Below are 14,239 nucleotides of genomic sequence, written 5' to 3'. Positions count from 1 at the left end.
GGATATGGGATGTGAATTGTTTCACAAACTGTATTTCCCTGAAAAAAAATCTCACCACTAGGTTGTTCTTCACTGAAGTTAAAGACCTTCTATCCATTCTACTTTTTAGAGGTAATCGTTAAGGGACATTGTGACCAATAAATAAATAAATAAATACAACCCCAAACAACCTACCTTAACCAGTTAACTTTTAATACTTTTCAACTTTGTTGTTCTTTTCTAATAGTTTAAATGGAATAGCGTTCTTAAGCCAATGAAGGTCCTACCAAAGTAGTAAGTTATGTGCTAATGAAGACTCTTCTCCCTTCAGTGGCAGTTATAAAGCTTCCCAGCAAAGAGAAGTTATGACTCTTTTTCCACGCCCCCTGCAAGTGTAAGTTACTTGAAAACCACCAGCTATGTAATTAGAAGTTCAAAGATCAATTTGTCACCCACCTTTAATAATTGTTCAAGACTTTACCATACTTTGAAGAAATTGTTTTGCTTGGCTTCATATTACTATTTGACTACATTTATTTTTTTCCTGGCAATTTCTCTATATATAAACTGTATTACATATAGTTGCCTGAAATCCTTTTTGGAATGGTGGAGTGTGTGTGTGTGTGTGTGTGTGTGTGTGTGTGTGTGTGTAAAATTTTAAACAGGCCAGGCGCTGTGGCTCATGCCTGTAATCCCAGCACTTTGGGAAGCCAAGGCTGGCGGATCATGAGGTCAGGATATCGAGACCATCCTGGCTAACACGGCAAAACCCCGTCTCTACTAAAAATACAAAAAATTAGCTGGGCGCACTGGCAGGCAACTTCTCTTTGCTGGGAAGCTTTATAACTGCCACTGAAGGGAGAAGAGTCTTCATTAGCACATAACTTACTACTTTGGTAGGACCTTCATTGGCTTAAGAACACTATTCCATTTAAACTATTAGAAAAGAAGTAGTCCCAGCTACTCAGGAGGCTGAGGCAGGAGAATAGCACGAACCCGGGAGACAGAGCTTGCAGTGAGCCAAGAGAGCGCCACTGCACTCCAGCCTGGGCAACAAGAGCGAGACTCCGTCTCAAAGAAAAAGAAAAAAAAAGAAGTTTTAAACAACTTAATCCACGTTAAATGTATTTCAGTTGGGTGTGGTGACTCATGTCTGTAATTTCAACACTTCGGGATCGAACCATCCCTGTAGAGGGGGGATGGTTTAAGCCCAGGAATTTGAGAGTAGCCTGGGCAACATAGTGAGATCCTATCTACCAAAAAAAAGAAAAGAAAAAATCAGCTGGGCATGGTGGCAAACCTGTAGTCCCAGCTACTACAAGAATAAAATAAATTGTATTCTTGCTCTGATACCCAGGCTGGAGTGCAGTGGCTTGATTGTCGTTTACTGCAGCCTCAAACTCCTGGGCTCAAATGATTCTCTTGCCTGCCTCCTGAGTAGCTAGGACCACAGGTGCACATCACCATGACCAGCTAATTTTTCAATTTATTTTTTTTGTAGAAATAGGGGTCTTACTATGTTGACCAGGCTTAAATGTATTTTAGATGATTCTACAATAACACAAGCATTATGTTATTTTTAAAAATTGGAAAGTTTTCTATTTTAGGTAAAAAATTCAAGCAAACTATAATTGTGGTGAAATAACCATATTGAAATTAGGATGCAGAATAGAATTATGATTAAGAATAGAGGGTCCGGAGTTAGAAAGCCTACATTCAAAGCTCAGCTCTGTCACTGACTTGGACCATGTTACCTAACCTTGACTAACCTTTGTTTCCTTGCCTGTAAAATAAAGACAATAAGTTAACCTCATAAAGTTGCTGAGAGGATCAACTGATAGAATGTACATGAAGTACTTACCACAGTACATCAGCACAGTAAGCATTCAGTGAATGTTAGTTATTCCTACGCTTTAATCCAGGGGTCCCCAACCTTAGGTCATGCACCAGTACTGGTCCATGGCCTGTTAGGAAGTGGGCCACACAGCAGGAGATGAGCTCTGCTTCCTGTCACATCCGCAGTGGCATTGGATTCTCAAAGGAGTGTGAACCCTATGAATTGAGCATGCAAGGGATCTAGGTTGTGTGCTCCTCATGAGAATCTAGTGCCGATGATCTGAGGTGGAACAGTTTCATCCTGAAACCATGCCCCACCCCAACCCCATCCGTGGAAAATTGTCTTCCATGAAACCTGTTCCTGGTGCCAAAAAGGTTGGGAACCACTGCCTTTTTTACTTTTTTTTTTTTTTTTTTGAGACGGAGTCTCACTCTGTCGCCCAGGCTAGAGAGCAGAGGCGCAATCTTGGTTCACTGCAACCTCTGCCTCCCAGGTTCGAGTCATTCTCCTGCCTCAGCCTCCCGAGTAGCTGGGACTACCGGTGCATGCCACCACGTCTGGCTACTTTTATTTTTATTTTTTGCATTTTTAGTAGAGACGGGGGTTTCACCGTGTTAGGCAGGATGGTCTCGATCTCCTGACCTTGTGATTCACCCGCCTCAGCCACCCAAAGTGCTGGAATTACAGGCATGAGCCACTGCACCTGGCCAGGACCACTGCTATAATAGGCTAGGCTGGTCAGATACATGGATAACATAAATATATCTGTGTCACTGTCCCCTATTAACATCTGGAGCCAGTCAGAATCAGTAACAGAAAAGGATGCTCTTAGGATTTAGTTTCTAACTTCTACTTTGAATTTACATGTGGTATTTATCATACTGTAATAATTCATAGAACACTGAAGATTATTAAGGCAGAAAAGCAGTTGGAAACATAATGACCTTAGGCATGAAAATTTAGTTTTTAAAATTTTTTTGTCAACATATAAGGATTAACTAAGCATATACAGCTACCAAAATGAGATAAAATAATATGTTGTTTTACCTCTTTTGGTATGTAAAAATGTTGCATAATGAAGTCAAAAAAAGACATTAATAAAAAAAACTATGATAAATAAAACTTAAGTTCTCTACAGAGATAACAGGATGCCAAAAATACCACAATAGTTTAGAGTAGAAGAAATACGATTATTAAATTATTAGCAGTTCTAAAGTAGAAGAAATAAGATTATTGGCCGGGCGCGGTGGCTCAAGCCTGTAATCCCAGCACTTTGGGAGGCCGAGGCGGGTGGATCACGAGGTCAGGAGATCGAGACCATCCTGGCTAACATGGTGAAACCCCGTCTCTACTAAAAATACAAAAAAAAACTAGCCGGGCGTGGTGGCGGGCGCCTGTAGTCCCAGCTACTCGGAGGCTGAGGCAGGAGAATGGCGTGAACCTGGGAGGCGGAGCTTGCAGTGAGCCGAGATCGCGCCACTGCACTCCAGCCTGGGTGACACAGCGCGAGACTCCGTCTCAAAAAAAAAAAAAAAAAGAAAGAAGATTATTAAAGATTAGCGGTTCTAAAATACAGTTCAGAATACCTGGAGGGTTTCAGAGACCCTTAAGGGGGACAGGTGGGTGGGTACAAAGTCTATTTTCATAATACTAAACTATTATTTGGATTTTTTTACTCTCATTATTTCATGAGTGTTCAGTGTAGTTTTACAAAGGTAATATGATGTGTTATTTCAAAACAAATTGAGTGCAGAAGCAGATATAAGAATACAATTATCCTCTATTAAGCCAGAAATTAGAGATTTGCAAAAATGTAGAAGAAAAAAAAGTAAGCCACCCTTATTAAATTTGTCTTGCAGAATTTATTTCACAAATGTTTCACATATGATGAGTTTATTGTTATTTTTAAAACAATAAATACAAATTTTTAAATGTTTTCAAAGGAAATGTCCATAAATATAGCCCACATAAACAAAAGTTCCTTAGGGTCCTGAACAAATTTTAAGAATACAAAGGGGTCTTGAAAGATCAAAAAGTTAAAGAACCACTAAACTCAATTTTTGAATTAAAAAAAAAAAAAGAGGCCGGGCGCGGTGGCTCAAGCCTGTAATCCCAGCACTTTGGGAGGCCGAGACGGGCGGATCACGAGGTCAGGAGATCGAGACCATCCTGGCTAACACGGTGAAACCCCGTCTCTACTAAAAAATACAAAAAACTAGCCGGGCGAGGCGGCGGGCGCCTGTAGTCCCAGCTACTCGGGAGGCTGAGGCAGGAGAATGGTGTAAACCCGATTGGCGGAGCTTGCAGTGAGTTGAGATCCAGCCACTGCACTCCAGCCTGGGCAACAGAGCGAGACTCCGTCTCCAAAAAAAAAAAAAAAAAAAAGAATATCACAAATTCATCTAAATACGTTAGGTTTTGAAACCATAACAGGTACTAATAACATTGCTTTATAAACCTAATGTTTAAAAAAGTAAAAACAATAATTTAAAAATCAGTAAATTTTGGCTGAGCATGGTGGCTCCGGTCTGTAATCCCACCACTTTGGGAGGCCAGACAGGAGGACTGCTTGGGGCCAGGAGTTTGAGACCAGCTTGGGGGGAAAAAAAAATCAGCAAAATTCTTTTTTTTTTTTTTTTTTGAGACGGAGTCTCGCTCAGTTGCCCAGCCTAGAGTGCAATGGAGCAATCTTGGCTCACTGCAACCTCCGCCTCCCTGGTTCAAGTGATTCTCCCACCTCAGCCTCCAGAGTAGCTGGGATTTACAGGCAGGAGCCACCATGCCCAGCTAATTTTTGTATTTTTGTAGAGACAGGATTTCACTGTGTTGGCCAGGCTGGTCTCGAACTCCTGACCTCAGGTGATCCACCTGTCTTGGCCTCCCAAAGTGCTGGGATTACAGGCGTGAGCCACCATGACCAAGCCAAGATCACACCACTGCACTCCAGCCTGGGCAGCAAAGCGAGACTCTGTCTCAAAAAAAAAAAAAAAAAAAAAAAAAACACTTTCAGATTAATCTAAGTATAAAGAAAAGTAATGGTAGTGCTCACTTCGGTAGCACATGTACTAAAACTGTGAACAATACAGAGAAGATAATTACTTTAAAGGGAAAAAAAAGAAAAAGGTAAATAAAAACGTATGACTGAAAAAGCATTGAATAAAATACTACAAAATTTTGAGATGACAGATGTCTGTTAATGGTGGGCCTATGGAGGTTTCCTCCTCTTTTGTAATTTTCTGCAGTTTCTTAACTAAGTCTTTATTGCTTATAGAAATACAAATGTGGCCAGGTACAGTGGCTCACGCCTGTAATCCCAGCACTTTGGGAGGTCAAGGCAAATGGATCACAAGGTCAGGAATTCAAGATCAGCCAGGCCAATATGGTGAAACCCCGTCTACACTAAAGATACAAAAAACATTAGCCAGGTGTGGTGGTGTGTGCCTGTAGTCCCAGCTACTCGGGAGGCTGGGGCAGGGGAATCACTTGAACCCAGGAAGCCAAGGTTGCAGTGAGCCAAGATCGCACCACTGCACTCAGCCTGGATGACAGAGTGAGACTCCATCCCCCACCCCCCCCAAAAAAAGTAGAAGTGTTTTTAAACTCTAAATTGAGGTACAAAATGAACTAAGATGAGTTTAAACAGCTCTTATATGAGCCAAGGCTAGTGTATAGCTGAGGGTCTAACACCTCCATCCCTTAGAAAAATGTTAACATATTAAGAATAAGTATTCTCTGATTGTGACTCAGTAAAATCGTAATCTAATGACCCTAAAAGGTTAGGGTTTCCAACTGCTTTTAACTTGGTGAATTTCAACCCCAATTTTTTTTTGAGACTGAGTCTCACTCTGTTGCCCAGGCGTGATCTCAGCTCACTGCAACCTCCGCCTTCTGAGTTCAAGTGATTCTCCTGCCTCTGCCCACCAATTAGCTGGAATTACAGGCACGTGCCACCATGCCTGGCTAATTTTTGTATTTTACTAGAGACAGGGGTTTCACCATGTTGGCCAGGCTGGTCTCGAACTCCTAACCTCAAGTGATCTTCCCACTTTGGCCTCCCTAAGTGCTGGGATTACAGGTGTGAGCCACCACACCTGGCCTCAACCCAATATTTAACATTATTGTATTACATAAACAAAAATCCTCAAGTGTTAGAAAATAAAACTATTACCAATACATTCTTCAATCCATGCATGATTAGTATAAATGAAATATTTAAATTCAGTTATCTCTATGCATTATAAAATGTTGACAGTGAATGATTAAATCTACAAATCTATACAGTTAAAACTGAACTAGTAACAGTAACAAAAATTAATTTTTGAAAAATTTGTGCTTACCTACTATACTCTTTTCTGGAGCTGGTGGCACAATATAACCAACATGTAAATACTTGCTTGCTAATTTGCTGTGCAAACCAAGAAAGTCACTGAATCTTCTTTTCACTGAAAATTCACTCTTACTGAACATGGAAAGAGATGTCTACAAGTGAAGAAGAGGCATTTCAAATTTTGAATAGTAAGCAATTATTCCACAAGTTAATGTTATACATAATTGTGAACACACACATATATCTACTTTGAAAAACAATGCAGAGTATCTAACTAATGTGGTATATAGGTTTCTAACTAAAAAAAACCTAAACCATAGATTTTACAGAACCTTAATAGGACAAAAAAGTATTTGCATTATTCTATCTTAACTGATCTTATTCACTCTATGTATGCTAACAATTCTTAAATCTTTACATCTGGCCCAGGTATCTTTCAAAGCTTCAGTCCAATATATCCAAATACCCCTCTACTTAAATCTCACTGGCACTTCAAACTTACCCTATTTCCCCCTGCTGGAACATAAGTTCTATAAGATGCCGCCCTTGTCTGTATTGTTTACTACTCTACCCCAGTGCTTGCAACAAAGTTTGACACCATGGTAGGTGTTTAATGAATATTTACCCAATTAATTAACAACTGTCATCCCCATCCTCACCGTGTTCCTGCCCCTGTTGCCTTTCTGCATGGATTACTCTCACAGCTGCAAAGTCCCTCTAGTCAATAACCTAGGCATCCCTCTCCTTCCTCATCACTTACATCCAAGTCCTGTCAATTCTACCTCCTAGGTAACTCAAAAAGACACTTACTTCACTCATCTCCAGAACCATTTTCTTAGTATAAAGTATTACTGCTCACAGCTAGAAGTGCTGTGACAGACATTCTAAGATTTGAAGGGATACAATCCTTTAATCATTGCAGTGTCCCTTTAACTGGAAATCCTGACCTCTACTTTGACCCTCCCAATTCATACTGAGGCCAAAGAAATATTTCTAAAACAAAAACCTAATTGTGCCACTCTTCTCTGAACTTCTTTAATGGCTCTCCATTATACTTAGGATGAAGCTAAACTCCTTAAAGTGTGGCTGCTCATAATACACGAAGTCTTACTGCTAAACAATTCAATCATGCATCACTTCTAAGAGATTCTAGAAAGCACAATGCTTTCCTGACTTTTGGCTTTTGCACAAGCAAATTCCTCACCTGGAACAAGCATTCTTCTTCTTCCCCTACTCCTCCCCATCATTTTCCACACCTATGTCTTGGCTTAGGCATCTTGAGGTCTGAATTAGGTCCCATCCTGCATACTCTCACTGAACACTACATATCAAACCACTCACAACTCATTGTACCTATTTCTTGGCAATCTTTATTAGGTGGTACCCTTTATAAAGACAGGGATCACTTCTACCTCAATCATAGCCATATCCTCATACTACACATAATGAGGGCTCAATAGTTTTTTTAAAAGCACAAAAAGCTCACCTTTGTTGTTACTCTATATGCCATATAGGCATTCATGCCATCACCTACAAAAAAAGTCAAACACTACTATTAAAATCACGTGCATAAAAATAAAACTCATTTAATACTATACTGATGAAGAAAAACAATACTAAACCAACAAACTAATAAAAAGCAAATACAAAATATCATAAATATTGACTCACCAACTTTCTCTGGATCTGATACACCAATTTCTATGTCAAAAATATCCCCATTTGCTTCTTCTTCAATCTAGAAAGTATAATTTATTTTTTGGCATTAAAAATTATAATTTAAATTATTGTCATGACACTAATTTTTATCATCTATTTTCTGTAAGAGTCACTGTCAAAACAAATAATTTAGCCACCCAGCACTTCACTTTTGAAAAACAATAAAAACTTTCACATTTCTTGACTTCACAAACAAAATACACACACACACACACACACACACACAGACACGATAAAGACCATCTGGAGAAGTAACAAGTTTTTCTTTTTTTTTAAAGACAGAGTCTCACTCTGTTGCCCAGGTGGGAATGCAGTGGCTCAATCTCAGCTCACTGCAACCTCTGCCTGCTGGGTTCAAGCAATTCTCATGCCTCGGCCTCTCAAGTAGTTGGGATTACAGGTGTCTGCCACCACACCCAGGTGATTTTTGTATTTTTAGTAGAGACAGGGTTTCACCATGTTGGCCAGGCTGGTTTCGAACTGCTGACCTCAGGTGATCTGACCACCTCGGCCTCCCAAAGTGCTGGGATTACAGGTGTGAACCACTGCACCCAGCCCAAAATCTCGTGTTAATTCCTCAGATGCAGAAAAAAATGTTTTAGTCTTTTTGTACAAATATTGTGGGATTTTTTTGTTCTATATACTGAATCTTGAGATTCAGATTATTAAAAAATTACCTCTTTAATTAATTTTAATACTAGCATTTTTCAAAGTTCTGTCTCTACCCCTTAATACCAAGGAGGTAGGTACTCATTACTTTTATCAGTAGAACCTTACATACCAGCAGAAGTGATTATACTGAAAAGCAACTTTAGTATCAAGATTTCTCGAATTATCTAATAAACACATGTTCTTCTGGAGGCCAAGGAAAGCATTATAAACCTCAATGAAAAAGCAGTAAGTGGGAAAAATGATAACCCTATGTCGAGACTTCAGAGAAGCCCTTGTAAATGCCATTAAAAATAAGCAATTCAAACATTAGCTCTGCAGGAAAGCTTTGTTATTCTCAAGCACAAAGTTCAGAGATTATTCAACTTTGCAAATTTTTCGAGGCAATTATTAATAGTCTAACAGTATCTAAATGAAAAGTGTTTTGAACCATAATTGTTTTATTTCAAGGTCGTCTTCTTGTACAGATATTTTTAAAGTAAAACTTTAAAAAATCATTACATAAGAGTATATAAATTTTAAGTGTACAGTTCAATAAGTCTTCACAAAGTGAACACATCTTTGTAACCAGAACCTAGATCATAAATAAGCATCATCACTACAGCTCAGGAGGCCCTCTAATGCTTCCCCTCCAGTTACAACCCATTCTTTACCTGCCAAAATAACCACTACCCTGACATCTAACACTGTACCTTAGTTTTACCTGTTTTTAAAGTTCATATATTAGAACTACATCAGTGTTCTTTTATGTCTTATTTCCCTTAATATTATGTTTGCGAGATTATTCATATTTTTGTATGTGGTTATTTGATCATGGTCATTTTAATGACATTATTTCCATGAATGACTTTTAAATATATAATTTTGCCATTGAAATAACCTCATTTTTCTTTTCCAAATTCACCTTGTCAGAAATTACTGCCAAATCATGAGAATGTTCTTTAACTGATATACATCCTCCCTTCTTTTTCAATAGCAACCTTTAAGTATTAATAGTATTTATTACAAATTTTATCAAATAAATTTACACAAAATACCACTTTATTGTGATTAACAGTTTTCAAAGCACTTTTATATATCATCTGACCAACAGAGAAACCCAGGGAAACACACGCTATTATCATAAAATCAGAAATGACAAACTCCTTCACTTAACTAGGTAAATGATACACCCAGGTCACTGGGTAGAGTGGGGGAGATGGAAGCCAGATCCCGTAACTTATTTAGTCCAAAATTCTTTTCCCAAAATGTCTGAAAGGCTTTGATTAGAAATGACTAACAGCAGAGTGATGTTGGGTGGGGAAAAAAAGATATATATTTACATATTAATTTAGAATACATTTTCCTGTACCTCTTCCCTGGATCTATCAAAGATCACGGGAGCAGACATACTCTTTGATTCAATTCTAGGAGCAATTAGTGTCGTAGGAGTGACAGGTGTGACTGCAGGAGAAGGTTCCGAGGATAGGATAGGTTCCCTTTCAGGGCTGTCCAAAGAAACTTCTTCTGTGGCTTCTAGACATAGATTAAACAAGTTAGTTAAGAACACTGGCAAGCAAACCCCCAATATTCTACATAGCAGTTAATGGATTATAAAAAATATTTTTATATTACCCACAAATAAAAAATAATATCATTTAAAAATAATTGTGACAAAGGAATTTTATGCATCCTTCCTTAGTTATTTACCACAACTTTAAAATCAACTGTAACTTTGTTGGTTTTAGAAAGAATCCTATTAAGTTAGCTTAATTATACTAGTGGTAGGGATAAGGCTGAAAGAAAAGCAATGATGTAGATGATTCCACATTTGTGTTTGGATTTGTAACATCTTACACTTGCGGTAACTTACCTTTCAAATATTTATTTACACTAATATTATGATTATTTTATACATATAAACACAAATTTTATGGTGGAAGTCTGCCCACAACTATTTTAACTTGGATTAAAAACTGGTTAGGAAAAGCTACAAAGTTAGTAATCTAAAGCAATTAATTGCTAAAGATTACTGGATATTAATTGGATACACAAATATGATACAAAACAAATACGTGTTTAGGTTTTAAACTAAAATGCCCACTCACTTGAAAAATCTAATACTAATAATTTTTAAAAAATCAAACCAAATCAATACTGAATGTCTACAGGCTACATAACATTGTGCTAAGTGCAACGGAAAAACACACAAAAATGTAAAATATCATACCTGCCCTCAGAGAGTTTATAATCTAGTTGGGGAAAACAAGACATAAGCATGTGGGATGTTAAATAATAATAAAAGACTTAAATAATAGCCAGGCAAACAATGAAAAGAATGTTATAAGACATGTAATTGCTACATAAGCTATAGAACAAACACTGCAATTTGAGTTGAGACAGGAGACAAAAATCAAGAACAGTTTACAAAATGGATCTGAGAAGACTGAAATGGGTAGAGAAAAAATGAAGGAAGAATTCAATGAAAATGGAATAATAGCATATGCAAAAAGCAGAGCCAGGAAAGGGAAAATTACAATTGATGGCCATAATGTAAACCACAACTTTGCTGGTTTGTAGAATTGATACTAGGAAAGGAAGGCAGGACCTCAAGGAAAACACAGGACCAGGCCAGTGGTTTCTAACCTGAGGTTCTTAGATTCTTAGAGGTTCAAGATGGTGGTAATGATAGTCAGTGAACCATTTTAATCTTAATACCTCAAGGTATAGCAGTAATAGCATATTTACCTGAAATAAGGTTATACATGTCAACATTTTATCAAGCTATGTTTACTGGTTATCTCATATTGATGAGATCTTTACTTAGTATAAATGATCTCTTTTTCATATTAAAAGCGAAAATGATCAATAACTAAAAATCTTTCAAATTACCGTAACCAGAAGAAGGAAAATGGACTATAGATGTTGAAACAGGATATAGATAAGCCTACCAAAACAAAATAAAAGCTTATATGCAACTTTAGGCTGTGAAGATTAATGGTATTTATTACTCTTTTTGTAAAGAAATGAAACCAATGAGTAATACGATAAAGTAAAAAAGCAGTATATCAAAGCTACAAGTGTGAGATCTTTACAACAATAAGCAAAACAGCAAGCACCAAAGAAAACAAAAACCCCAGAATCTGAAAGAGACACTGCTATTTGGCAACAGACTCACAGGCAAAATATTGTGAGAGATAGTAACTTTACTGAGAAATCAGTATAGATGAAGTCATTTAAACTTTTTAATAACATTTTACTTTACTGATACTGAGTTTTGTGTTATTTACACTAACAGGCTGCTTCATTCAAAAACTGTAGGATTTAGATTCAACATACTAATATATAATCTGTCTTAAATTTTCTTCATGACACCTTTTAGCTTAATTAAACCAATATATTACAAATTCACAAGGTTTAATTTAAAGCAGACCTAAAGGTTCAGGAAGATGCTTCATAGGTGCTAACTATAAAGATTAAATGTTCCTTGGAGACATGCTTTGAGACATGTATAAACAGATTATGTCAATGTCACTACAGCAATATCTATATTCTTTCCTTTGGTATAGGAGGAACAAATCAAGTATAGTTTTCTCATTACTGAACAATAGTTTTCACCATCCCAGTAACATATGCTGCTTCCTATTACAGTTTCCTAGAACCATACTCCTCCATAGAAGGAGGAATGCTACACCTGTTAAAATGTATTATAAATAAGAACCAAGTGTACTATTCATTCATTCATACAAAAATCATCAGATTAGGTCTTCAGTCACTTAATGATGTCATTATGAAATACAGCTGAGTTTAAGATGAAAGCTAAAGCATAGAAAAGGTTTCTATTTTTAGGTTAACAAAGGAGACAGATGACTATGTTTATTGTTCTTTAGTTACCATCTCTCTCTTTTTTTAAAACAAACACTGATATTCACCATATTTGATTCACAGAATTTAGTATAGACTGCTAGGTAGAATAAAACACTATAAAGATTTTTCTGGCTGGGCTCAGTGGCTCACCCCTGTAATACCAATAATTTGGGAGGCCCAGGTGGGAGGACTGTTTGAGGCCAGGAGTTCAAGACCAGCCTGGGCAACACAGCAAGATCCTATCTCTACAAAACATGAATAAATTATCCAGGTATGGTGGCACATGTCTGTAGACTTAGCTACTTGAGAAGCAAGGGTGGGAGAATTGTTTGTGCCCAGGAGTTCGAAGCTGCTGTGAGCTATGATGGCACCACTACACACTCCAGCTTAGGTGACAGAGTGAGAACCTACCTAAAAATTGTTTTTAATTTTTATTCTAACCAAGCTAAGTGGGCAAATATCACTGTATAGTGCTCACTTGGCTAACTCTTTGATCAGTTGTGCATACTGTCAAGAAAAAAAAAAACCTCACATGTACACAAACACACACAGACACAGTTCTGTTGTTACAGTAAGGTTTAAACATGCTCATCTACATAGAAATCTGAGATTATTGGGTGAAGGAGTCTTTAAGAAAATGAATAATTTAAAACCTCTTTGTATGACCCTATACTATTAAAAGAATACACAGAATTTTAGATTAGTACTTGATAAGTAGAGAAAGAACTTGTGTCATATTTTAGCATAAGATACAAATACCATGAAACAACTTTGAAAGATTGCCTGGAAAAAAGTCCACGAAAGGACATAATAACAAATACTGTAATATTACAACTTTGGTTAACTGTGATTTTAACTCTAAGTTGTTAGGTGGCTTAAAATTTTAAAGAAAGAACATGATGGTGTGTGGTATCATACTTTTAATTTTGTGACACAATAAAATATGTGAATTCATCTGCAGTGACAACTTCTCATGGACTGAATCAAGGTGTAAATTATATGGATTTTTGTGATGGAGGATTGTATCTTCAAGCATGTTTGTACAAAAACACAGAATGGTTTGAATATTGAACCACTATGAAAGTTGAGAACATAATTATTCATTTTTTATCTTTTTTTCTTTTTCCTTTTTCATGTGAGATGGGTAATGTGCCAATACTATAGCAAAGTTTGAGGGAGGCACATCTCACAGATTAGTGTGAAGTCTCAATCTTGAGTTAAAATGTTTAGTGTGAAAATCCCAAGCTTATGAGCCACAAAAGAATCCATTCATATTAAGTTTTAACTCAATGAAAGCCAGTTTAGGTAAATTAGGCTATTAAACACATAAAATAAAATTTACCATTTTCATTTTTGTGTCATTAATTTTAAGGAAGATGTTGCTTTTTAATATTAAAACATTAATTTTAATTTTAAAGCAGATAATTGTCAAAAAGAGTCCTTTTTTCTTAAGTTAGGATGAACTACACCAAATCCTGCCCCTGTATCAAAAACAAATCCCTTAAGCATCAATTTATTCACCTAAAAGTGGGTCAAATAGAACAGATGGTAAATGGCACAGCAATTTATTAAAACAGCTTTCAAACATAAATATAGAATAATTTTTAAATCCATAGTTTAATTTTGCTTTGTGACAACTTATAAGCAACAAAAAAGTACAATCATTGCTATTTCCCAAAGTATGAGTATCACAATCATTAGTCTTTTGCATCTAAGTACTGCCCCCAATCAAATTATAATATATAATTTATTCTCAAATGCTTACAGCCAGAAAGAACCACATTTTTGCTTCTCTGTGACAGTGCACATTTTTCATACAGTGATGTGACTGGAAATTCCCCATCCTTCTAAGTTGTTACAAG

General features: G+C 36.8%; 1 protein-coding gene and 1 pseudogene across 1 annotated transcript in view; both read right to left on the bottom strand.

The window, feature by feature from the left end:
- Positions 1-14,239, bottom strand: part of SNX2 (sorting nexin 2) — a gene marked incomplete at its 5' end in the record, with an annotated part of 61,284 nt that overhangs the window by 24,887 nt on the left and 22,158 nt on the right. Inside the window, 4 exon segments of the mRNA NM_001260897.1 lie at positions 6,154-6,295; positions 7,630-7,673; positions 7,815-7,881; positions 9,883-10,046. Coding sequence (NP_001247826.1) covers positions 6,154-6,295; positions 7,630-7,673; positions 7,815-7,881; positions 9,883-10,046 — 417 coding nt within the window.
- LOC114679189 (small nucleolar RNA U13) lies at positions 13,512-13,642 on the bottom strand (annotated as a pseudogene).

This window comes from Macaca mulatta, chromosome 6 (assembly GCF_049350105.2).
Source record: "Macaca mulatta isolate MMU2019108-1 chromosome 6, T2T-MMU8v2.0, whole genome shotgun sequence".
In the NCBI taxonomy this organism is placed as follows: domain Eukaryota; kingdom Metazoa; phylum Chordata; class Mammalia; order Primates; family Cercopithecidae; genus Macaca; species Macaca mulatta.
The sequence above is the reverse complement of the archived record's forward strand: the minus strand, read 5'-3'. Positions and strand labels throughout refer to the sequence as shown.